This window comes from Quercus suber, unplaced genomic scaffold (assembly GCF_002906115.3).
Source record: "Quercus suber isolate HL8 unplaced genomic scaffold, Cork oak 2.0 scaffold_255, whole genome shotgun sequence".
NCBI lineage: Eukaryota > Viridiplantae > Streptophyta > Magnoliopsida > Fagales > Fagaceae > Quercus > Quercus suber.
This window is the reverse complement of record NW_027069711.1, coordinates 896,419-922,270: the sequence shown is the minus strand read 5'-3', so window position 1 is coordinate 922,270 and position 25,852 is coordinate 896,419. Positions and strand designations below refer to the sequence as shown.

The 25,852-nt window shown below is 34.0% G+C and overlaps 3 protein-coding genes across 7 annotated transcripts; all 3 read right to left on the bottom strand.

The window, feature by feature from the left end:
• Nucleotides 1-1,058: 1,058 nt before the first annotated feature.
• LOC111989548 (serine carboxypeptidase-like 42) lies at nucleotides 1,059-5,898 on the bottom strand. Of its 2 annotated transcripts, XM_024021339.2 has the most exons (11): nucleotides 5,771-5,898; nucleotides 4,937-5,241; nucleotides 3,953-4,060; nucleotides 3,717-3,809; nucleotides 3,448-3,540; nucleotides 2,954-3,039; nucleotides 2,508-2,786; nucleotides 2,240-2,373; nucleotides 1,752-1,844; nucleotides 1,522-1,639; nucleotides 1,059-1,425 (listed from the first exon to the last, which is right to left on the bottom strand). In XM_024021339.2, the coding sequence occupies exons 2-11, from the start codon at nucleotides 5,175-5,177 to the stop codon at nucleotides 1,258-1,260; spliced, it is 1,413 nt and encodes a 470-aa protein (XP_023877107.2). In that variant the 5' UTR covers nucleotides 5,178-5,241; nucleotides 5,771-5,898; the 3' UTR covers nucleotides 1,059-1,257. The 2 variants fall into 2 exon arrangements, with proteins under 2 accessions (XP_023877107.2, XP_065637128.1); XM_065781056.1 differs by lacking the exons at nucleotides 4,937-5,241; nucleotides 5,771-5,898 and adding an exon at nucleotides 4,190-4,363.
• Nucleotides 5,899-11,749: 5,851 nt separating this feature from the next.
• LOC111989552 (uncharacterized) lies at nucleotides 11,750-18,180 on the bottom strand. Its single transcript, XM_024021347.2, has 5 exons — nucleotides 17,698-18,180; nucleotides 17,552-17,619; nucleotides 17,286-17,461; nucleotides 15,932-16,040; nucleotides 11,750-12,209 (listed from the first exon to the last, which is right to left on the bottom strand). Exons 1-5 carry the CDS (start codon nucleotides 17,981-17,983, stop codon nucleotides 11,901-11,903), a joined length of 948 nt encoding a protein of 315 aa, XP_023877115.2. The 5' UTR covers nucleotides 17,984-18,180; the 3' UTR covers nucleotides 11,750-11,900.
• Nucleotides 18,181-19,056: 876 nt separating this feature from the next.
• LOC111989555 (putative UDP-glucuronate:xylan alpha-glucuronosyltransferase 3) lies at nucleotides 19,057-25,285 on the bottom strand. 4 transcript variants are annotated; one of them, XM_024021348.2, is made up of 5 exons: nucleotides 25,154-25,285; nucleotides 24,906-25,048; nucleotides 21,947-22,153; nucleotides 21,056-21,687; nucleotides 19,057-20,265 (listed from the first exon to the last, which is right to left on the bottom strand). In XM_024021348.2, the coding sequence occupies exons 2-5, from the start codon at nucleotides 24,959-24,961 to the stop codon at nucleotides 19,235-19,237; spliced, it is 1,926 nt and encodes a 641-aa protein (XP_023877116.2). In that variant the 5' UTR covers nucleotides 24,962-25,048; nucleotides 25,154-25,285; the 3' UTR covers nucleotides 19,057-19,234. The 4 variants fall into 4 exon arrangements, with proteins under 4 accessions (XP_023877116.2, XP_023877118.2, XP_023877117.2 ...); XM_024021350.2 differs by having other exon boundaries at nucleotides 24,906-25,007; nucleotides 25,154-25,281; XM_024021349.2 differs by having other exon boundaries at nucleotides 24,906-25,045; nucleotides 25,154-25,270.
• Nucleotides 25,286-25,852: the final 567 nt, after the last annotated feature.

The window sequence follows — 25,852 nt, the reverse complement described above, 5'->3', positions numbered from 1 at the left end:
GAATGCAAAGAGTCAATTTTTCCCAAACAAGGTGGTCTGGCAGCTTGGCCTCGCGACTTGGCTGAGTTGCGAGTTCAAGCCACGAGATAACAGAACGGCCAGACTGGACTTTTTGTCCTGTAGTGCTCCAGCTGGCACGACTGTTCATCTTCTCGCACGCTTCACTCGTATGCTGCATTGGCAGCTTGCCAATCGCGAGTCACCCACAAGTCCTAGCCGCGAATCCCTGCATCTTGCACAATCTTGAGCATTTCTTCACACTCTCTCACTCACTACCCTTACATGATTCCCACCTAAATACAGGGTTACTAATTGTTAAATTACAAGCAAATTTGGCACAGAATAAAGCCAATACAATGGTTGATTAAATTCAACCTTACAGTATAGGTATATACAAGTAGGTTTTAATATATAATGTTTAAATGTGGAGATAATTTAAAATAAAATTAGAGATTTTGTGTGAATTGCCGTTGGATATAAAGTTGAGAAGGTCAATTGGATTTTGTTTAAGGAACTTCTACTCCTAGCTCAAACTATCAAGACAGCTCAATTCATGTCTCCATTCCAAGTCGACTGGTCGAATTCTTAGTAGGATTTTTTCTTGACCTTTCTGTTTTTTTGACACTTGCTCGATTCCAGTTCGATTGGTCGAGTTTACGAATTCAACCGGTCAAAGTGTGATCTCTAGAATCCTTATCTTGGGGACAAGTTTGATGTACACTCGTGTGTGGAGGAAAATATTGTCTTAGGAAAGTGTTAATCTTGCCTCTCAGCCTTGATCATAAATTATTTCTTTATTCTTTCGAATGTTTAACCCCTATTTTCCTAAAAACACTCTAATCACACGGCCTTGGTTCATCCACTAGACTAGGCCACTTAGGTTCATGTCTCCTTAGAATTCAAGGATACAAAGTTACGAGCATATAGAACTAATCATCTTCAAGTAAGGTTGTTTCATCTAATAATAATTTGAAATTACTCTAACGTTATTTAAGTTCTTCCATATCCATCAGAAACTAGTTGTGATGCCAATAAAATGAATAAAAGTCCATCCAACCAAAAAAAGAATGCTGAAAATTTCTTCATTGGATTCTTATTGGGAGGGATCCTGTCCTTCCCACAAATACAGTTGAAATGGCTTCTATTTTTTGCTGTTACCACTGGAAAAGAACCATTGTTATCTTAATGCCCTTTTGAGCAGAATTACGAAACAACTTGAAACTTGCAACCAAATTGTAGAAGATATTTGAAACCTTCTTAACCATCAATTGATATACGTGTTGTGTTTGGCAATCTCCGGCCACGTACAAATGAACTGAACAGATGCAATGCTCTTGATGGTTGTGCATAAGGTACCATATGAGCAGCACCCCTTACCGTGGCAAAAGTTAATAAATTTCCATACTCAGTCGCCCAACCTCCCACCTATTCAAAATATAAACGAAAGACAGCAGACAATTATGATCACCATTGAGGCAAACCCCACATGAAGAAATTGCAAATATTGCATTGCACGAGTACCTGGCCTTTGTGAAACCAAGCTCCATATGGGACTGTAACCTTGAACTTCAGATCATGAGCCAATTCTCGGACAAGTGTCCGGGAGCCCAGTAATGGCACAACAGAGTCTTGATCCCCACTACAATTGGATAAATTTAAGAATAATATGATATGTAGAAACCAAGTTATTAACCCAACTATGATAGCTTATAATTAGCTCATCTTTTAGTATATATTTGTTTCTAAGCTACCTGAAAATCCAAACTGGAATACGATTTTGGATTATTCTTTTGAGCAAGGGAAGAATGTTGATGTTACCATCAGTATCACTGTAATTCAGAACACTGCACAACAACAAAAATGCAAATGTCAGTTACAACATGTTTACAAAGTTCTAATAGTTTAACGTATACTGCGACCACCAAAAATGTTAAAAATCAATTTAGAGGAAGAATCCAACTGAACTTTTGTTTTGATTAAGTATATTATTTAAATCATGTACTAATTTTATAGAACTGAGCAATTTTTTGTTCTTTTAACATTTATAATAATGAGTTTTAACCTCTTCTTGACAGAAGTTGAAAAGGACTATTTGGTTTGGAAAGACAAATAAGCAGTTAAAATTTCCCTATATTTCCACTTCCTCAAAGGAATGTTATTACAGCATACAGCATATGGGAGTCTTGTTTTTTTTCCCCCATCCAAAGATGCTGGGAAGCAAGCTGCTTGTAATACTTACCCACTGCACATAGACCAGCTATAAGGTAATTTAGTACGATTTGCATGAAGAGCATTCTGAACTTCAGGGAGGTTAAAATAGAAGCGTCTTTCAATGCTCATACACACATCAACCCCAACACTAACGCTAGTAACCTGCAGAAAAGGTATTAAAAAGGAAAATTTTACAATAAAACAATATAACAGCATGTGAATTAGAAAGGGTTAAAGAAATAAATAAATAATAATAATAATAATAACAGAAAAAAGAAAGAAAGAAAAAAGGATACCACTTTCCGAAGTCTCAGCTCTTGCTCTACTATAGACGGATAACAAATATCAAGGATCACATCATAATTGTTTATATATGTGCCTACAATGTTGTTTGCTTCATTTATGGCATTGTTACAAGTGTCTGTCTGATTGTGAGGACTTGCGAAAACATAATCATCAAAATCACATTTGTTCATGATGGTAAGGCCAACTTCATCAGAAATCATTCCATGTGACCAGAAGAATTCGTAGGTTGCTGGAACATCCCGATCAAGTCTTAGAAGTGGATTCCCAATCTAACCAGAGAAAAAAGGTGAACAGATTAGATGGATTGTACAATAATAGCATGATTCCAAAGAAAATATTTTGAAAAATTTTATTTATATAAATATATATATCAAAGTGAAGAGCTTTGATTATGAAGAAATTCAGAGATATCAATTAAAATGCTCATTTTTCTTACAGCAACCCCTTTGATATTGAACTTGAAACCCGTTGAGTGTGCATTATAGTCCAGTAGAGCAATAGCCAATTGTGGTATGTAATGCCCTACACAACGACATATAAACATGTGAGGAACCTATAGAAACTAATGAAGCAGTAGGAGGAAAGAAACAAAAATAGGGAAACAGAAAGATCTTAATTGAAATACTCACATTCAGAGCTGTCAATAAGTTCAATTATATTATTAAAAAATAAAATCAAAATAAAAAAAAAACTTATATTTTTCAGGAAAATATAGTACAACTTTGAAGTCCCTTCAAGAAAAAAGCAATAAATTTGTCCATGTGCTCCATGTTTTATAAAAAACAATCAAAAGCTCTTGAAGTAGTAAATCCTGCTGTTTTCCTCTCCTTTCTCATTTTCAAATTAATAGAAAAAAAAATTCAATAAGAGTATACAAAAATTTAAAAAAAAAAAAATACTAATCTGGTTGTAGAATGAAACTTTAATTACCTGCATAGCTTTCTCCAGTGAGAAACAGTTCTCTGGATTTGAAATCTGGAAACTTCTCGTACCATTTCAACATAAATACAAGCATATCCTTAGCTGCCAAAAATAAGAGGATGAGCTTGGAACATATTATAGTGGAACAAATTTTTAGGAAGCCAAAATAATCTGAATTTTTATATGACATACTTTTTTCATTCTTGCAGTCAATCCTATGAAATTAGCACACACTAGATCAATTTAAAAGGAAAAAGAATGCGAGCTATTCTCATTACCAGTGGAGGCATCTCCACAAGTATAATCTGAACTTGTGTTCGAGTATGACCATCCTACTCCAGCAGGTGACTCAACAAAAAGGAGATTTGATGCTACAGAACGGAAAGAATAGGAAAAATTTGATGGATGCATTAGTATCACAATTTAAAAATTTTAAACAAAGGGAACTTTAGTCCATACTACATGATCCAGCCAAATGAAAATAAAGTTCCACATAATATGCTAAGTGACTTACCTCTACCCCATGACATTGAATTTTTTCGAAGGCTTCGACCATCACCTCTAGGATAAAATGGACCCAACTCTGTAAAGGCACCTCCCCCAATAGAGGAACAACCTGGACCTGAACACAGAAAGTTACATCAATAATTGTGTATAAAAGTCTCACACTTAAATAATAGTTTCACAGTTCTCTGTCCCTGTAAACGAATGAATTTTATTTAGTACTAATAAAATTTACATCCTTTCCCACCCTTCTTAATCAAGCCCATAACTCTTCAATTGGAAGCTCATGGGACAACAAAATTAGTACTCTCCCCATCTCACTTCTAAAACTAACGAGAGAACCAGCAAATAGTAATTCAGTAGAGTTTCATTCCCTAGGATCAATCAAAATTGAGTTGCTAAATGTCTGAATCTAAAACAAAGATTTTACATTTAAAAAGGTTTAAATGTTATGTCTTCACCAAAAGATTAGAGATGAAGTTCCTGTTGTAAAATTCCAAGTTTTACATTTGCCATGGAAATATTCTGATTCGCTTTTTTGACAGACAATTGGAACACTGTGTCATACTTAAAGAAGCTAAATTGAATTCTAAATTCTAAACAGGATATCTATTTTTTTTAATGCTTTAAGGGTCCTCAAATTTGGGCAACTAATTATTTGGAAAAGGCAAAAAAAAAAAAAAAAAAAAAAAAAAAAAAAAAAAAGAGCACAGATGAGGGAACAGAATTTAATTTGGCATAGGGAAAAACAAACAGAAAACTTGAAAAGAGTTAAAAAAGAGAAGAATAACTTTCCACATAGGAAGGGAAAGTAAGCCCAAGATCCAGAAGTACAATGAAGTAACAGGTTCAAGATTATGAAAAGAGACAAAGTAGAAGGAACAGTCTCACTTAAATACTTAAGTAACAAACATCATATGATGAGGAAGTTAAGTGCAAGCACAATTGAACAGGAACATACAATAATATATAAGAAGTTAAGAACAAAACCAACCTCCATTGAGCCACAGAGCTAGGGGCTTCTTGTCAGGTTGGCTCTCTGCCTCAACAAAATAGTAAAACAGACTCCTTCCTGCCTTGATATCCACATCAACATACCCAGCATACTGTCTAAACTCAATCTTAGGCTGTCCAGGCAGTTTCACAACCAGATCCTCAACTGGGTACCCCTTCACACTAACCCCCAACAACACCAACAACACAACCAAAACCCAACTAAACCAACAATGACCCATCTCAGGAATTCTCAAGATACTCACAAAAAACCCCACTCTTTATTCATTCCCTAGAGAATTCCCTCTATGACAGCAAAGAAGTAGCATAAGTATGTATAACCAAAAAAAAAAAGAGTTTATAGTAATAATTAATGAATATGATGCATTTTTTAAAACAAATTCAGATTCTGTTACACTATATCTGAATGGAATTTATTTGGTTAGAACAGGCACGTGAATTCTGCCGTGCTGCGTTGCTTTAACGAAAAAGACTGAAATTTCTAAAGTTAAAACTGGTTTTTATAGAAGTTGCTATATGTGCTACATTGTCCAGCACATAGTGCCAGGTTAACAAGTTTTTTTTTTTTTTTTTTTTTTTTTTTTTTTTAAGTAAACGATGTTAAGAAGTTGCAGGCTACAGCAGGGGCACTAATTTGTTGAGTCTCACCTTGGCTGTAAAAAACTATAAAACTTGAAAAGAGAGGTAAAAAAATAACCATTTTTAACAAATGCATGTAATTCCCTAACGAAACCTTGAGTAATGATACATATACTCATTATATTATTTACATACTCGAGTGATGTTACATATATCCCTTGCCCTATTTACATACCTCGAGATAAAGACGTTGGGAAGTACCGGGGTGTACTAAACGGCAAGATCCAGTTTTGCATCTTTCAAAATTGAAAGTGGATAAAGAAAAAAACAAGAAGACAGTGAATAAAGTCAATACTCAAAGGTATCTTCTTTTGGCTTGCTTTTGCCGCTTCATTTATAGTATTTCATTCAATCTATTGCCCTAGTATAAAATGTAGGTGTGTGTATGTAATCATTATTATTATATTATATTACTACTTAAAAAAAGTATAAAAGAAAAAGAAAATATAGAAACTTTATAAATATTATTATTATATATCATGTTACAGAGACTAACATCCACTCATATTAATGAGATGGGTGTGAAAACACACTCCAGTCAACAAACACAAAGCTATCCAATAGAAGAATCCCCCTTTTGTTTTTGTTTTTACTTGACCACAAAAAAATGACAAATTGGCTGTCCATTATTCTAACCGTTTGCTCTCTCAGTCCCTCACACTATTAACCCCACTTTCCTAATGGAGCCCACCACCAAAACAAAGATAATTTCAATCTAGAGAAGTTTTAAGGCCATAAATTATTTTTCAATTTTTTATCATAATTCTAACGTGTTATATTGTAAACGGTTAATTATTACTTATACATAAATCTACTATTTTTTTTCTTTACCAATCACACTCTGTCACATTACAAATTTACAACTATAATAAGAAGTTGTGAAAAAATATGTGCTCTTTAAACTTTTCCCACAAAGAAACAAGTTGGTCACGGTTCATGTTCATGAATCATAATATAATGGGAATGTGGTCAAAAAAGTGCAGCTCCACCAGCCCAGACTTGGACTGGTATGTATGTGTATAAATAAGTTTTGGAGTATATTAAATAATGGGCCAATTAGGGGGTTCATTAGAGAGAATTTTTTTCATTTTCGTTTTGAGTTCTGATACTGATAGGTTCATTTGTAGTAAATCTGTAGGATGTTCCTTTTTTAAACATGCATGCACCAATTATTCCAATTGCTCAACTCGAAAAAGGTTTTGGTACTCTGTGATTATCGTGGCACTAATATCATTGTGATTTGCTCCAAAAGAGTTTAGGATATTGTATAATAACTGCGGCTACACGTGCGCATACGGTTAAAGAAGCAAGCATACTACAATTTATCGATTAAAATCGCTTTTAGTCCTTGTGATTTCGACAGTATCTGGGGACGGAACTATGTAAGGATCAAGTGGGCCTTAACAATCCCCTGAATTTTTTTTTTTTTCTTAATATATATTATATCCAAAATTATCATCTTCTAAACTCTAATGAAAATACAAAAATTGTCTAATCTAATATAAGTTTCCCAAGGAGTACGCAAATAGTTTCCTGGAACACCAAAAAAGTAGCCCACAATAAAAGAAAATAATAATTGATGGTACACTACGGCTTCACGCTTATAAGGCAAAAAGTGAGGGGAGCGACTTTCGATGTGGGATTGCAAAAGTTTTCCAGAAAGTACGCAAATAGTTTCCCTATGACAACAAAAAAGTAGCCCACGTGTATATATATATATATATATTAGACTTAAAAAAATATCAACAAAAAGAACTTGGTATCTCTTATAAAAAGTATGCTCAATGTTAATCTTTCATAGAATAAAATTATTTTCCCATTTTCATAATAAAATTCTTAAAATTTTTATTTTAAATATAAATTAAAAAATTGTCAGCCAAAGTTAATAAAAAAAAATTAACGGAACTACCAAAGTCTTCAAAAAAATGAATGATCCAAAACTTTAATGCATACAAGAGCAATTTTTACTATAATACTTGGAAGTTGCTTTTGTATTTCAAGCTGATTTAAGTAGCCTTACTTAATAAAAGCACTGTGGTCTTTTCTCTCCCAAAAAAAAAAAAAAAAAAAAAAAAAAAGGGATACCGAATAGACTAAGCAAACTATGAAGTTTAAGTAGCCTTACTTAATAAAAGCACTGTGGTCTTTTCTCTCCCAAAAAAAAAAAAAAAAAAAAAAAAGAAGGGATACCGAATAGACTAAGCAAACTATGAAGTGAATTGTGCAAATTACTGATGATGGCCTTGAACAAAGACAACAAATGAATACCGGAAGATGACTAGAAAGGCTCGAGAACAACTGCATCAATGACCAAGGAGGGGACCGAGGGGTTGCTATGGCCAAGGGCCGACTACACTAAACTTGCAATAGAAGTAGAATTAAGATGTCTTTGCTTGCACATCAAATAAGTTGCTTTGCTTTCACACCAAGTAGGATTGGAAAGACTTGATTGAGAGTATATCTCTAACATGTAGCAAATTCTATAATTGCTAAAGTGGTCCTTGTGAATGATGGAGAAAAAGTGGTAATTCATTTGTGCCAGTTTTGTTCACCTTCGACATAGAATTTATTGCGAAAAAAGTTGTGCCTGTGACATTAACTGAATGGAAAAGAAGAAATTCATTTGTATGGGATCTGAGCTGGTTTTGTTCTTATTGAAACTTTGAAAGTATCCAACCTGTTTGAAGATTCAGAACAGGTGGCCCAACCACAAGTACAATAACTCATTGGAGGAAATGGTTGGCCCCCAAGAAGTCGGTCTGCTTTTTCGCAATTTGCACCAAAATGGTTTGGGATAGCAGAGAAAGAAAATTAATTCCACACGCATAACAAGCAGGTTTTTATTTTTGGTGATAATTACAAGCGTAACAAGTAGTGAATGATGACGAGGTAACAACAACAATAAACTAATGAATTAAAAGACACCTAAAGCAAAAGCAACACTTTAAATCATGAGTTTTTTTCCCCCTAAGAGTAATGATTATCACATGACACATTCTATTGTATACTCATGTTTTGAAAATGTGACTTTAGTTAAAATTATGAAATTGTGTTATGTTTTCAAAACAAGATTTCAAATGGAGTGTGCACAGAATATGCAAAAGCAAAATTTCAAATTAAGTGTATATGGAATATGCAATAACAAGTGTGTAACAAAAATTTCTCCCTTTTTTTAGGCCATCAAGAGCCGAACAATTTAAACCATGCTTCAAAAAAATTACACAAATTCCGAAAGAAGATTAATAGACAATAATATAATATAAGTTTTAGGATAAAAATTCAAGGAAGCTCTGGTTTGGCTTACATCTTTTTTTTTCGAGAACCCACCCAACTTTTAACATTGAAAGTCAAGCACACATTGATGGTAAGGGGGAAAGGAGTGACAAAAAAATAAAGATTAAAAGAGAGAGATGATGAGCAAAGTCCATATAAATAGCAAAAGAGAGAAATAACCTTTTCAGTCAAACAAAATTGAAGACCAATTATGAGTTCCACAACCATAAACATGATTAATCATTCCACCAAGAACAGTTAACAAATAAGGTTACATCTCATAATCTCAGTTTTGCCAAATCGATAATCCATTTCAATATGCAGTCCAACAAATTTGTCTTGTAACTTGTAAGAATCTAGAGCTACATCCTTCAAAAGAATCAAGGCATTGTAATTCTTTTTATCCACTCTTTAACAAAAATTATAGCATGCCATGTCACTGTGCTATGGAGCTGTCAAACCCTTTATATCTGTAGACATTTCAGTGAAATTGATTGTTAAGCAGTTAATAGTTTCCTGAGAAGTCAACATTCATTTCAGAATTTAAAGGGGTACTTGCAAAATCAAAGCGGACCAATAATGACTGTTGTGAGGAGCTTGATGAAAATCAAACAGTTTGGAGTGTGAGTGTGTGGATATGTTTCCTCCCAATGACACATGCACTAATTTGTGGGGCACCTTGGACTACAGTGTAAACTGTAGAGATAAAGTCTGTGGCTACCTATTAATTTTTAAATCTGGTATACACAGTGGAGGGGCTGATAACCAACTTTTTCCAAAAAATTTACAAAAGACGGTATGCATAAAGCATTGTATTAGCATCATAAGCCCTATAAGGAATCAACAAGTTTGTGCCCTGTGGTCCACAGGTCCCCAACCATTCAACCTCTTATGCTTACCACTTATCAGCTTTTAACGAATCTATTATCTTCATTAAGATGATAATTTGATTTTTAGCTCAACCAAATGGATTCTAATTAATTATCACATCTCTATTTTCCATTCGATTGTCATTACTATGACAGAAATTTAGAACAAAAAGATGAAAATTGTTTGGTTTTAGCAATAAAGAAAGCATACTTGAAAGATTAATCTTAATTTGTGGGAGAGCACACTGATGAAATTAATACAAAAGCAATTCAATTAACATTAACAGAAACTAATAAAAAGGTACCAAACAAAAGTATAGTCATTGAGACATCTTATCACCAAATTGTCTTACTATTTTAAAAGAGATTTTATCATTTGGTTCAAGAATCAAATGAATGATGGAAGAATTGAGAACCAGCATTTAACAAAAAGATAAAAAGTATATGATTCCATTTAACAAAAAGATAAAAAGTATATGATTCAAATGTTGACCCAACATAGTGGATAATGAAACAATGATGTCGGACTAGATATGTCATCCCCCTCTCATTGCTGTAACTCACCCATTTTAGAGAGAATGAAAGACAAAGATAGATTAATCACACACAGAGGGGTTGTATCTAGAAGTAGAACCCATAAATCTACTTTATCGTCAAGATTTAAATAGAGGAATACCTCCAAGCTGAAAGTACGGAGATAAATGGATTTTAATTTCATGCATTTTTTTTAGCATCATCATCGCATTTGAGTTACATATAATTTCATCTATAAACCTAAACTCACTAAACCTTAAAAATTAAACCAGGCAGATTGATGTCAAGTGCATGAACTCTTTAAGGTCAGGTAGGTATATTTGATCAACACCAAAAGATATATTACAAGAGAAGAAATAAATATATTCACCTAGATAACAAAACTATGACAAATTCTAAACCTTTTGAGACAATTAGGAAAAGATCCATGAATTAAAAATAGAAATTCATCTTTCAAATATTAACCATAACTATGTCACCCCTCTCCTAATAGATAGTTTTCATGGATAAATTATTTTTAAAACAAAAGATAAATAAACAGCAATTGTATGACTTTTTAAATAGTTTGCTACAATTAAAGAACAATGTTTCCTTCTTTTCAAGTTTGAGTTATATACATGTATACATACTGAAAAATGACTTGTGACCAGATTTGTTTACCATTTGTAAGAACCTTCTGAATCAGCAATATATCTTAAGTAGAATTGTACATGCCATAACAATAATGATATAGCACAACCAAGCCTGACCCAAACAATAAGATGAACTTCAATGCTACCCAAAAGTAGAGATAAAAAATGCAGCTCAGCTGTCATATCTGTAAAAGTACAAATACTACCACAATTAACTTATCTAAGTTATGCAGCCAGACATATCAAATATATCCAATTTGGTCAAGGAACAACAGCAAGCACTGTGAGCCTTGACCTATCACCTAGCATGTGGCTAGTTTCAACAGTGTAGTCATACCTTGATTCCAACTAGTAGAAAGGACATCTGATTCTTCTTGTTCAAAGACTAGTTTCAAAATGGCTCCCATGGTATCACTGAAGACATTGCAGCTACTCTTACACCATTCACTTGGGTTTGGAAAAATGAACTTTCACACTCAAAATCACTCTCAGTTAACACAGCATCCCTGCTTGACTTCAGTGCCAATCTCAGAACAAGATCATACCAAATTTCTACTTTCTTAAAACTCTATGTAGGCAAGGAGATGAAGAAAATGTTTCAAGCTCTAAGGAGTTGATCAAGGTCAAAACATCTTCAAACATTGACCCAGATGGCTTCTCCAACACCTAGCCCTAATATCTCTCTTTTTCTCTCTTTTTCTTTTTTTTCTCGTGTGTGTGTGTGTGTGTGTGTCAGAACAAATTAACAGAAGTTATTAATATATTTGAAGTAAATAAACAAGTTTAGTAATATGTTATGTTTACAGTAACATAACAATTTTGCGACCCATTATTTTGGAGATAGGATTGTGCCAGAAATGGCAAATTGAGAAAGATAACTTTTTAATTGTACAGGTGTATTCATCTACAATGCTGTGTAAGCGTGTATATTTCTGAAGTTTCTACAGAGGCACATGATTTTGGAGAGAAGTAATTAAAAAGAACAAAAAAAAATATATTAAATATCAGAATACAATCGGACTAAACGTAAGGAATCAAATGATGTGCTCAAACGCCACTCCCTTTGTTTCCTGCTAAGTGGTCTTCCTTTCCCTGCCTTCTCTCTATTTTTTTTCACGTCCGCTAAACCCCAGGTGCAACATTTACTTTCCATGTCAAAAGAAATTAGCCTAAAAACACCATCACTTTCTGCTGATGAACCATTTGCTGTAACCTCATCGACATATTTCACATACATAGGCCGATCCTTGAACCGATCCAGCTCATGTGGAATCTGAACTACCCTTTCAACACCAGGAGATGACACCTAAGAGGAGACAGGTAACTTAAGATCCAAAAATTTAAAATAATGTTCTTTCTTGATTTACATATAGTTCACTTGGTGTAAGTATATGTTAATCTTACACCATTTATAACTTTTGACGGAATTAATATTTTGAAAATCCCACCAAATAATTACATATTCTCTTTATTCTTAACATGCATGCCAATCTCGTGTAAATTGGATATTATTTACTAACTAACCTATAAACAGATGTTTTGAGTGCAATTTTAAAATTGTAAACTTTTTTTTTTAAACCTTGAAAGTTAAATATTTTATAGATGAGATAATGATTGATTTTTTACCATGTTGATATTTAGCAAACATGGAGGGTTGCTTTTGCTATGTTATATATGGTAAGAGATACATTTAAAAAAAACTGAAAAAGGATTGTAATTTGTAACCCTATTACTAGGGAGATATATAAAAAGAAACACCTAGAAAGAATATCTCTAATTTTATCATACCAGCAAACCCCAACAAATTTGAGGAAGAGAAAAAACTAGTGAGAGCCATCCAATTGTATAGATGACACAGTGTGATACCGAGAGGAGTTAGTGCATTACTAAACCTTAAAAACAACTAGAAAATCCATGAGGTAGAGATCTGGAATACACCAGGAAAATGTTAGGAATATGAAATAATTGTTGTAATCCCTTTAGTTAGGTAGTTAGCTAGTTAGCTAGTTGGTTGAGATTAGGATTATGATGAGTTCGTTAGGATTTGTACACGTGTAACTCATTTAACACATGCCTTAATTCATAGAGCACATGTTGAATTAACTAGCCAATTATCTTAAGCCATGTGAGCCAATGACATTAGAGCTAGTCTCCTATAAATACATGATTATAATTTAACATTAGATATCAATTGAAGAATAAACCAACTTCTTAGTGCATTAGTGCATCTCTCTCCCTCTCTCTCTGGAAGGTGACTACCTCCTCGAATTAAATCAATTTCCCTACAATTCCCATCAATCCCCCTACAATTCATACCTATCCCCATTAGGAACCTCTAGGTTCCTAACAGAAAATAAGAAAATATATATATATATACACTAGAATTTTATTGATAGGAGACTTCTGAATTCCATTTTACAACTTGAAATGCTCCAAAATTTCCAAGGAAGAATATTCTCAAAAGGATTCTAACAATATCCTACCAGAAGAACTAAATTTTGACTAAAATACTCAAAAACAAGAAATAAAAATCAAGAAAGTTTTGCAGATTACAAAAATTAAAAATAAAAATCTTCCAATGATGTGTAAAATGTCCTACGACAAACTCCTTCGCTTGGAAAAAAAACTTGCCCTCAAGTTAACACTCAATATTTGGATTTTGGAAACTTCCATGCCAAAATAATTCGAATATTGTAATGTTTTTGTCTTCTCTCAAAACTTGCAATCCACCAGTTGAACTAATAATGCAACTTGAAATCTATTTTCCTATATTTTCATGCAATTGACAAGATTCACCAAATAAGAATTAATAGCCAAATCAAATCTTTTAACTCCAATGAAATCAATATGTTCCAATGAAAAATAATGGGATCTTGATACTTGTAATCATCTAATTTGAATTTAGTAACATCTTCAATAATTTTCTCAACAATGTTGACCTAATGGAACTTTAGCTACAACATAATTTTCATCAATTTTCTCAAAAGCATCCATTGTTCCTTTTTTATCTCTTCAACTTCTTAGGAACTACTATCTTCAACTTTCAATTCATTAACTTCTTGTAAAAATTGATCTTGTTCAACCTTTCAATATTTTCTTCAACATCTAGCTTTAAAATGTCTAACTCCAAAACAATATCTCCTCTTGATGGTTGTACATAAAGCTCATTATCATGTGTTTTAGCCAATATCTAGTTTTGGGGGTCAGGTGACGCAATTTTCAATACAATCCCAATTATATAAATTCATATCTATAATCATCACTTGTATAATGTAACATAATATTCACGGGAAAAAATACCAACTAAAATCCTTTGCATTCTTTGCCAAGAAGGAATTTGTGATTTATTTGATACAAGTCTCACTTTTGCTTTTCATAAATCTCACGATAATCAAAATAATTTTCCAAATCAAGAATCCACTCAATGAAATCCCATTTACGAATATCCCATCGGAGGATGGATTTTTTTTTTTTTTTGGTATATAGCAATCCATCTACAAATAGGCTAACTGCGAGAGAAATCTCTAGTATGATTTTTGCCATCACTTCCACAATTCTTATTAGCGTAAATCCTAGGATCACTTGTATAATGTAACATAACATAATATTCACAGGAAAAAATACCAATTAAAATCCTTTGCATTCTTTGCCAAGAAGGAATTTCATGCTTACCTTAATAGTTGAAAACACTTATAATCTTGCATGTCATTCCATCATTAGCCACATTACTCTCTAATTTATTTGATACAAGTCTCACTTTTGCTCTTCATGAATCTCACGATAATCAAAATAATTTTCCAAATCAAGAATCCACTCAATGAAATCCCATTTACAAATATCCCATCTGAGGATGGATTTTTTTTTTTTTTTTTTTTTTTTTTTTTTTTTTTTTGGGTATATAGCAATCCATCTACAAATAGGCTAACCGTGAGAGAAATCTCTAGTATGATTTTTCCCATCGCTTCCACAATTCTTATTAGCGTAAATCCTGGTATGATTTTTCCCACCACTCTAATAAAGCTTAGTTCCAACGAAAGTGACTATTCAAACAATTTGTATAATATGACACCGTTGCATATTTTATTTTGAGCAATTTGAAATAGCTCAGGAAACGTCTCCTTCAATAGAGTATCTCCGCACCATAGGTCACACCAAAAAAGAATAGAGTATCATTCCCCCACATCAAATCTAATAAATTTGGAGAAATTTTCTCAGCCAACCCTAATATGTTCCAACAAACTTGTCTTATAAGAACTACAAACTTCATTAGAATACCACCCTCCCCACAAAAACATACTTTTACTGACCCTCCTCCAAACATGGTCCCTTACTCCCTTTCCACTACATAATCCTAAAATATTTTCCCCTAACAAGGTATTGTCAAAAGGCAACAGCTTTTTGACACCCAACTCCCCGAAATTGAATAGGCATGCAAATTGTCTTCTAATTAACAATATGATATTTGAACTCATCACCAAAGCCACCCCAAAGACAGTCAAATTGCAATTTCTCAAGTCCATTAATTATACCAACAAGCAAATGGAAAATAGAAAGAAAATAAGTTGATAAGCAAGACAAAGTGCTCTTTTTCGGTAAGCAATCCTAGCTCCTTTGGATAAATAAAGTTTTTTCCAGGTTGTCAATTTTCTCTCTATTTCTTAAGTTACCTTATCCTACACTCCTGTTGATTTGAAAGGACAACCAAATGACAACTCAAACATTTTATAGGTGGGTTTACATCTTACAACCAAAAATAGCCGCTAGTTATTCTACACCTGACACATTACCAATAGTTATTGTTATAGATTCACCTATATTAACTTTCAATCTTGAAAAGAGTTTGAAACAAACAACACATCTCAAATAATATAATTGACCATTTGATCTATCAAAGACAGGCCTACATGTCAAGCACACAGCTAGGTACATCTACACCCATAAATTAAATTTAAGGTTTCTACGTTGTAGAGTTGAGTCTTCCCCACCCAAATTAACTCTAAAAAATGAAAACAATTGGGAAACAGATACCTCCAAAGATATATTCTCAGGAATAGATTTATTGAGCTGTGCTTCATCTAAACGTGCTCTATAGGTTACAGAAAAGGCTTCAATATCTTCCATACTGGGGGAACCAGACCTGCAAATCACATTGAGTTAAAGCTGTAGAAGCTTTTATTATTAAGCAAAAGGCATGCATGATTTATAGAAAGTTACATTTAGAAAGAAAATCTGATCACATTAAAAAAAAAAAAAAATTTTTTTTTTTTTTTAAACAACAAAAAAAATTTCTCATCAATTACATATAAGAACAATTTAAATGGAAAAATAAAATGAATTTGGCCTGATACACTCATACACCTTTGACACAAAGTCAAAATGCTTAAGTTTGATTAGAGTCTTCTTTTTATTGATACGTTACACATGCACCTAGTGAGTTCTAAACTCACAACCTCACCCTCCACCCACTACTCTTGTGAGAAGAAGTATCATTTTAGTCAAAACCCACCAGTTGAGTTTGTTTAGAGGCTTAAAACATATTTTGAGGATTTTTTTTATAAATTTTATGCACCTTTCTCCTTTCTCGGACCAATTGTCTGCATGAAACTATTCCCTTCTGTCAAATCCCTCAAAGGTAGGAAAAATTGTGTCTATCTCCTAATTGAAAGATGAGACATAATTTAACTTCACAATTAATTCTTTTTCTGTACAGCCCAACCATTTGGCGCTATGGGTATTTTTTGAATCTCATCATATCAACCAATCCAAACCCACAACTTACTTTAAATTTGCACATTGGCAAGCCGAAAACTATGAAGAATAAAAATATATAGCAGAGAAGTCTCATAAAGTTATTAAAATAATAGGAGTAAAGTGCGGGAAAGAATTGGAAAGTGCATGAAAGAAGTAGAACTTCTACAACATACTTGCCCATTCATGAAAAATCAACAAAAGAAAAACAGTTTTCAGGGATCTATTGAACTCGAGATATCACCATTTTTTGCAGGAAAAACTTCATCACATCAACTTCAATTTGGTTTAAGCCAGATTTGTCCAGAGCAATATTCCCAATCATGGGTCTTGCGGATTGGATCACGAATACAATATACAAAAAAGAAACTTGACATCATGGCATCTGATAAAAGCAGACATAGTTTTCTAGATTGATGTTTAGAATAAGAAAACAATTAGACATAAAGCTGTGTGTCTGTCTCAACAGACGTGTAATTGATGGGATACAAGCATGACATCACAACATTTATCGGATTGACACCACTAATGATTCAAAGCACTCAACATCCACTCTATATTTTTAATTAAAAAGATGACAAAATATTCAAGTAGAATGAGACTTTATAATTGATAAGATAGATAGATGGATTACTTATTAGAGAGCTTGTCAATGCGGAGTTGAATGGTGGAATTTAAAGTAGTTTTGAAGGCATAGATTTGGAGATCACCATCAAATGATAGAGACACCTCTTCGGCTATCCTTAACGCTTCTTTATCCCACCATGTCCCGGCCAGAGAAATTCCACCCCCTCCAACTCCATCCCCAACCTTATTTCACAAAATAATAATAATAATAATTTCGTGAGATTAAAATAAAAATAAAAATTGAGAAGTGAGAGAGAGAGAGAGAGAGGTTACATAGAGTTGAGCGTTGGTATCATAATCGTCGTCGTCTTGAAAATAATCATCATCCAAGGATTCATCCTCTACAAACAAAGAAGGAAGAATTAGTTCAGTAAAGTAAATAATTGAGAATGAAAGAAAGTAAGTCAAAGTCAATATACCATGTTGAAAGTCGTCGTCGTCGTCCAATAAAACTTGTTGAATAATGGTTGGTTGGGGAACAGGGTCGGATTCTGAAGAGGTTGTGTTGCGGTTGTTACGGGCATAAATTGTAGCATTGTTATTAGTAGTATGGGACTTGAAGAAGAAGTTGGTGCTGCTGTTTCTATAACAAAATGGGAATGAGAAGTTGAAATTGGGCGTCTGCTTCTGCTTCTGCTTCTGCTTGTGGAAGCTAATAAAAGAAATAGTAGACGCAGGAGGAGAGCATCTTGTTATTGATTCCATTTCCTGTCTGTCTGTCTTTCAACTTTCAAAACAAACAATTCTGATGCTTTCTGATCACTCACTCTCGCTCTCTCTGCGCCTGTGCTGCTACTGCTAATGCACTAAAACCGACGTCGTTTCAATCTGTGTGGAACTGGAATCCCTATTCCTAATTCCTATCCTCATGCCTGGGTTTTTTTGGAATTGAAATAATAATAATATTATTGTTTTAGTTTTATTTTTATTTATTAAAAATACTCCTACTATTGTATTTTATTGTAAGAAAATTATATTTTGGAGAATAATCTCTCTTGAAACATCATGTTTTGAAGCATTAAACTTTTAAATTTTGCACTGGAATTGTGTTTCCAAAGTGTTTACAATACACAATTTTAATGCCGAATAATAATAAAATATATATATTCAAAGAAAAGCTATTCTCCAAATGAATTTCATCACAAAGCTATTTTTAACAACTACTAATAAACATTATTATTTTCTCCCCAAAAAAAAAAAAAAACCTCCTATACCTAACCCTCTCAATTCTCATTAACCCAAAAATCATGTGACCCAATAGGGAACAAATTTTATATAAAAAAATAATAAATAAATAAAAATTGGACATCCTTTTAATAATTTATTGGCCATAATAATATCCCTTCAAAAGGTAACGGTGGCAGGAACTGAATTCACTCGGCTGCTTCTCATTACTTGACAACTTGCTTCTTTAACAAATATGCTCAATTGAGTAATTTCGTGTTAGCATTTAGTACCATTCCATAGGATAGGATAGGATAACAGATGATCACATGCTTAGTTTTTTTTTTTTTTTTTTTTTTTTTTTTTTTTTTTTTTTTTTTTTTTTTTTTAGAAAAAACAGAGGCTTAGTTAACTTGTCACCCTTTTCTCCAAAAAAAAAAAAAAAAAAGTTAACTTGTCACGTAACCTATTTAAAATTATTAAAAACAAAAATAACAAACAAACAAACTTGTCACCGATCCATTCCATCGTCAAGATGAGTAGAGTATGGACTGAAATCATGATACCAAGAAATTGAGCTTCAAAATGCATTCAATTCAAGGCACACAGATCTATGCCACCAGATGGAAAAACATGTATATTAAAAATAAATAAATAAAAAGTAGTATAATATAAAGTCTACTATAAAAGAATTTGTATAAAATGAAACACATGATGATGATAGTCAGTAAACCTGATATTTCTTGAACTAAAAGTAAAAGATGTTGAAGTATGAGGAAAAACAAGTATAAGTCACAAAGAGGATAGAGATTTGGTAGTAATTGCAGGTGGGGCTGGAGCAACAGTAGCATTATCTGTCCAATTCGCTTCACCCCAGTGCCATAACATGCTCTCCCAGAAGCAGAAATCCTCAAAGCATGTCTTTAAACGCTTGTCTTTTATCTTAATTTTCCAATGACCATCGGTGTAATTTCCTTTCTCCGCTTGCCTCCGATCCCATTCCAATGCTGCCTTTTGCTTGGACCTGAGCAAACAAAACTTGTGCAAATTTTTTGGCATGGCATCATGCACCTGCCACCACCTTTTATGTGCAACGTCACTGGCGAACTCCTGCAAAATGTCCACATTCCAGTTGCAGTCATAGTCCCGGAAGCAAATCCATGGCTTATTACCCAGGTAATGGATGACATAAAGGATTGGAGGATCAGCCCCAAAGAGACGAGTTTTCATCTCCTTCTTCTCCACCTCATCGCCTTCCCAGAAGTGCTTCAAGAAGTTCATATGCTTGGGAATCCGGTGCCACCATGTGAAGACTTCGTTCAGATACCCTTGGTCCCCACCGTTATAGGACACAAACTCATTGATGTGATCCATTAGCAGCTGGAATGTACAATTTGATGGTTCAACCACCATAACTCCTGAGTTGAACAGAGTAGCATTATTTCCTATGGCAGTTATTTCCGGCATCTCAAACAGGAAATCAATATTCCTTAGAATGAGCAGGTCAGCATCAATGAAAATGATCTTGTCATAATCTGTCAACTGCCAAAGACGGAATTTGCTGTAGTTCCATTCATTATATGCATCCTTTTCAGCTTTTGGGTTCCTGATCCTTTGAATTGTATGGATCTTCCACCCAGCAGCCTCCAATCCTCCTCTGTGATATTCACTAATTGTTTCATCAACAAGTATCACAAGATCTCGTGTTGAACCAGCCATGCGGATACTCTGAGCTGCAGTGATAGCCCCACAAACATATACATGCGCAGAGTGCAGGATTGTGGCATATGCTTCTCGGTGTGCTCTTTCTGAGTAAAAGTTTTCTGTTTATAAAGAACAGGTTAGTTTCACACTTGAGTATTTTGCAATTACAAAACCCCTTATTTTTGGGGGGTGGGGGCGGGGGTCGAGAACATGGCACAGGAACAAAGGAGTAGGAGTCAATCAGGGCTACAAGCCTGTTGGAAATGACAAGACTAATTTACTTCTAAAAGCAAAACTTCCTGATTTTTTCAATCTTTTCTCTCTTGTTTTCCCTCCTTTTCTGGCTCAGCTTGATTTTTCTATAATTGTGACATAATGAAGAGGCACTGGACCTAACTCTATGGAGGAGGTTTCAGTGATAAGAGTCTAAACAGCATCACTTTCTTTGACTACCTGTACTAAGTCCAGTTAGATATTTAGGTTTACCTCATCAAAATAATATTAAAGTACTAGTCTCTTTGTGAATAATATCATTAGAACCCAAATTCCAAAGACTTGCTATTGAGGTCATTTCAATTTTTTTCCCAAGTTGCAACTGTCCCAATAATATATGTACATACAGTTGACCTACGTACTTGATCGATACATTTTAAGTAAACTCAGCAAAACCTAGTCACAAATCTGAAAACCCCCCTTCAACTCTCCTACCCAACCCCACCCCACCCCCTTTTCTTCTCTCTTCCTCCCTCCAATTTCAAAAATTCTAGATACACTTAAAGAAAGATGGAAATAGAAGATGCTGGACCATCAGTTCTTTGTTGCAACAAAGACTGACTTAGAAAAAGTCAAAGAGGGAAAGGGAAAACACATTCACACATCAACCAACAACACACTCGGTTTCAAACTGACCTTTAGCCTTGAGAGGAACTGCAAGTTCACATGACCCAACCGGAAGCTGCAGCTTATTTCTCAATGTATTCAGGTTGGGTTGAAAGAGCCACACATTCCCTTCACGTGTGAGAAGTTCCTTGCAATTGAAGAGATTTGGGATTGGGAAGCAGTCAGACACAATAAGCACACGCACTGGATAATACCCTTTGGAAGAGGCAGCAATCCTTGCTGCTTCAAGCTGCAAGTGAAAACGAGCCACATCTCTGGACCAGCTCCCTGACTTGTTGCAGGGAAGTTTGACTGCAACAAGATCAATCCGTGGTTTTCCAGGAACTTTAATCCTAGGTAGAGAAGGACAAGTAGGAACCTCAAATTCTTCTTCTTCATCTATCCATTCAGGGTATAAGGATTCCCATGTTATGTTGCTTGACACATAGTCCAGGTGCAGATTAACATGCTCGGCATCCGGTATCAGCTGCTTCCAGTGATCAATCTCACTTTCATTAAAGTTTAACAAGCCAATTCCCTGATACTCAATCCTATCAATTAGCTTCTCAATAATTTTTTCAATTTGATCCCAGTCAATTTCTAAAACTGATATATATTGTGTAGCAGCACTGTCTCTTATCCAGCTGTCTACAAAAGTTTCCCTGCAAGCAGCAAACTTCTTCAAGATGATGTGAAGAGAAATATTACAATAAAATGCTCTTTGTTTAATAGTAAATGACAATTTAGGTGACAATTGCAGTTCCAGAAAAGGAGGGATGAGCAATTAAGTCTGTCTTAAAATAATTTTTCTTTAAAAATGAAATTGTAGTTTTAGAAAACCTCAATGTCAAGAAAGAAACTCTGCCAAAGAGTAAACTAAACATGGTAGTCAGAAGTGAAAACTGGGTGCGTAATGCATACCGAGACACAGAAATGGATAAATGATCTGTATTATGAATTGCTGGAGAGTGGAAGAACGTCAAAAAGGCTCCCAAGACAATAACCACCAGCACAAGTTTCAATGTAGGTTTGCAATTTAAATTCCTTTCTTGGACGGAAATACGGAGGGCCCTTGCAACATCTTTAAAAGCTTTACTTCTTTGAGGCTTTCTTTTGTTAGATTCTTCACTGTAACAAGAAGGTCCAAACCACATTAATGCATGTGCAAAAGGCAAGTGAAGAGAGCCCAACAAGCAACAATAGGAATAGCAATAATTCAAATGGTCACAGCAAAGTTTATGATATTGATTATTGAGGTTTGAAGATATTTCTGATTGCAACACAATTAACTAGCTACTTCTCAATTTCTCTATCTTTGAAACAAACTGACAATGCAGTCCTGGCTCCCCATTTTTCAAGGGGATGTTAAGTGACAAATCAAGGCCTCAATTCCAGCTCTATTCAAATTCAAATTCTCCTCATTTACTTCCTCAATTCCAGCCATTCATGGTTGTATGTAACTGTTATAGGAGTTTATTTTCTTGCCTTTAATGTTGTCTACACCTTCTATTTATACTGTACATCTTGTAAATGCTAAAGTAAGCCATTATCAAGTACAATTCTCTTTCTTTCACATCAAACACTAGAAATGTGAAGAGAAAAAAAACCAGAAGCTAGCATAAATGACTCCAGCAACCTATTTTGAAGATTTTCTCTAGAGTAAATTAAACTTAACAGGATAGTCTGTTTTAAGGATTTTGGTAGATTAATTATTATCTAATTTCTACTTCTTTCTCTCTTTTTTTATTCTTTTAGGTGATAGGTTCCTACCCTTAGGTAAAACAGAAGCTAATTCTCGGAATTGAAGTAGTTTGCTATGAAGCAACTTAATGGCAAAGAGAGGTGGCTGCCTCTAGCCCTTAGATGATGCTTTAATTAATCCTAGTAACTTGTTTGCTGTCCCAGTCATTTATCATTGAAATCTCCAATGCTCCCTTAGGAAGTGACGTTTGGTATAAAAGGATGTAATATGTAACACTTTGGAAGTAATGGAATCTATTGAAATTCAGTCTAGGAACTCCCTCTATCCCTCCTCCTACCTAATTTTCTCTTTACCCTCTTTTGTTCTTGCCAATATTCTCAGCAATTGTTTCCTTCCCCCTTCCAGTTTTTCTCAGCAGCCGTCACATCTTCTTTACTATACTGATTTCCAACAAACTCAAATTATTTCTGACACAGGACAAGACCAAAACAGATGCAACAACAAATTTGAGGAACAAAAAAATAAATGATACATAACTTTAGGAGTAAGCATCAAACAATTGGAAAAAATTCCAAGAGAATTTTAATTAATCATGCAAACTTGTCTCCATAGGAGTACATAATATGCTTATATAGAGTACTAGGACTAAACCCTAATTCTAGTTAACTTAGGAAGGCCAATTATTAAATTATAAAAGTAACCTTAACTATAGGAAATTAAATAAACTTATAACTGGATTAACTAATTAGACCTGAAACAAAATACAAATGACCAATAAAAATAAAATCAAATTCTAAAATTAAATTAAATTAAAAAGGTATATGCGCTTCCCGCATCAATTTCACATCTTCATATCCCACCTAAGCTTCTATTCCCCTTCCCTAAATCTACCTCACTTCTCAACACATTCCTTGCAAGACTGCCCTTTATTCACTTAGATTTCAAGGCTGTCCAGCATCAGCATGCTCAATACTGCAGTCCACACAATAAAGAGACTTTTGTAGGAACCCCTAAACTCCCTTTTTTTTCTTTTTTTGATAAGTAATTTTGTTGAAAAAAGTGTAAGGTGCGGCCCTAGTACATGGAATGTAATCACTTACACAAGAGAGACCACTGTACTCCAATTATTTCTCCAAGAAAACTTCTACTATCTAATTGCATAACACAAGTAACTTTCATCTCAGAATTGTGACTCCCGCTCAATCTCCAACATATAGAATCCTCTCCAAGCCCACATTGCTGAACTCAAATTGAGAAGGCTGCCACACCAGAACTTGAATTTTATTCTCAACATTCTGCAAACCATACCAAGCTTCCATAACTAACTCTAGTTGCTAGACTTTTTCCACTAATTTCCTGGGCATAGCTTATTTCTTATTATTTTGAGCTCCATGTAGTACAAAAGTCCACAAACAATCACTATAGTTTCAAATGGCAAACCTCAACCATATTCTCAACTCCAAAGGTAAACAATGCATAATTGAAATCCTACAACAAGTTCATCATATAAACAAAAATGATTGAGGAAACACATAGGCCAAGAAAAATCTACACAGATGTAAAGGTAATTTATCGAAAGTTGGAACAAACAACCAAACCACAATAAGGCAAACACCCAGTAAGCATCTTAGTATATAATCTATAGTTCCATGTAGAAGTGTACTTTCCACTTGATTGAAGCAAATGCTGCAAAAGGAAGCACTCGGAGCTAGAGTAGAATCTGTAGTTAAAACAATTGCTTACTGGGTGGGTCAGCCTCATCCCCCAACCAAACTAAACCCCCTTAATCACAACAATTGGGGAAGCTGGGAAGCTAAATCAGAACACAGAAATGCATCTTTGGGAACAAAATAACACAGTGGAACTCAAAAACTAATGACAAATGAAGTGGATACACCATATCTACCTAACCACAGAATTATGACCAAAACGTTAAAAACAAGAAAAGTAACACAAAAAACAAAGACCCAGTACTACTTATCAAAAAAAAAAAAAAACAAACAAACAAAGACCCGGTACTAAAATCTTGTAGTGTATACTATGAGAACTAGAGTAGCAAGTAGAGCAGCAAAATCAGTCAGTTTAAGGAAATCCTAGTAGCATTTAATAACTGTGGCAGCAAAACAAAGCACTAGTACAGTAAGAAAAGAAAAAAAAAGGAAGGAAAGGAAAGCTGACCTTGTTGAAGTAGAGAGTCGGTGCCTGGGCTCAATGGGGCTTTGGGGTCCTCTCATCTTTGATTCAGTTCAAACATGGGGGAGGCACTATCTGATCTAGCTACTACACAAAACCAATATCAAAATTTTAATCTCAATTTGCTGCTGCAAGGAACAAACAAACAAGTTTAGTTTTCTGAGAATACATATATATAGTGTGGAAAGAATTTTAAAAAACATAATAAAGTAAGGATGGTATGAGACACTGACCTGTGATCCACGGCGGAGGAAGAGAGAGAGAGAGAGTTCAGGCGGGGCTGTTCCAGTATTTTGGCTGTTCCTTTTTTATGGTCAAAGTGACAGAGAGAGCAGCGTTTAGTTTTGGTTACTATATATATCAATAAATCTATATTATATTATATTATAGTAAGTAATTTCTCATTCTTTCCCTGCCTTTTGAATGGTCAACGTATCGCACGCAACTTATTTTCATTGGGAAGAAATTTGAAAATCAACTGCTGATCCCTTTTAGTATAAGAAGGTGGTAGGTTAACAATACTTTTATAATTTAGTTGTTACTTAATTTATATTGAATTCATTATTAAAATTATTTTTTGCCTACCCATAATAATCATTAATAACTTGTCACTTAAGATTTATTATGAAAATGTTATGAAAATAGTATTTCATTTTAGTATATCCATGACATTCAAAATTGAAATATCTTCCCTCCTACGCAGTAATTATCGAAGTATTAAAAATTGCTCTTATTTTCACTACAAATTTCATAATTGTTGGCAACGTAGATGATTCATGATGGTAATTAGTATAGAAGTAGTGGATAATGAGGATTCATGAGCATTTACATCCGAGTTTAAAAAAATATACCTATTTTACACTTTAAAATATTACTTTATCTATTTTACTAACACATTTAATAATACACTCAACATTTCAATTCTTATTTTT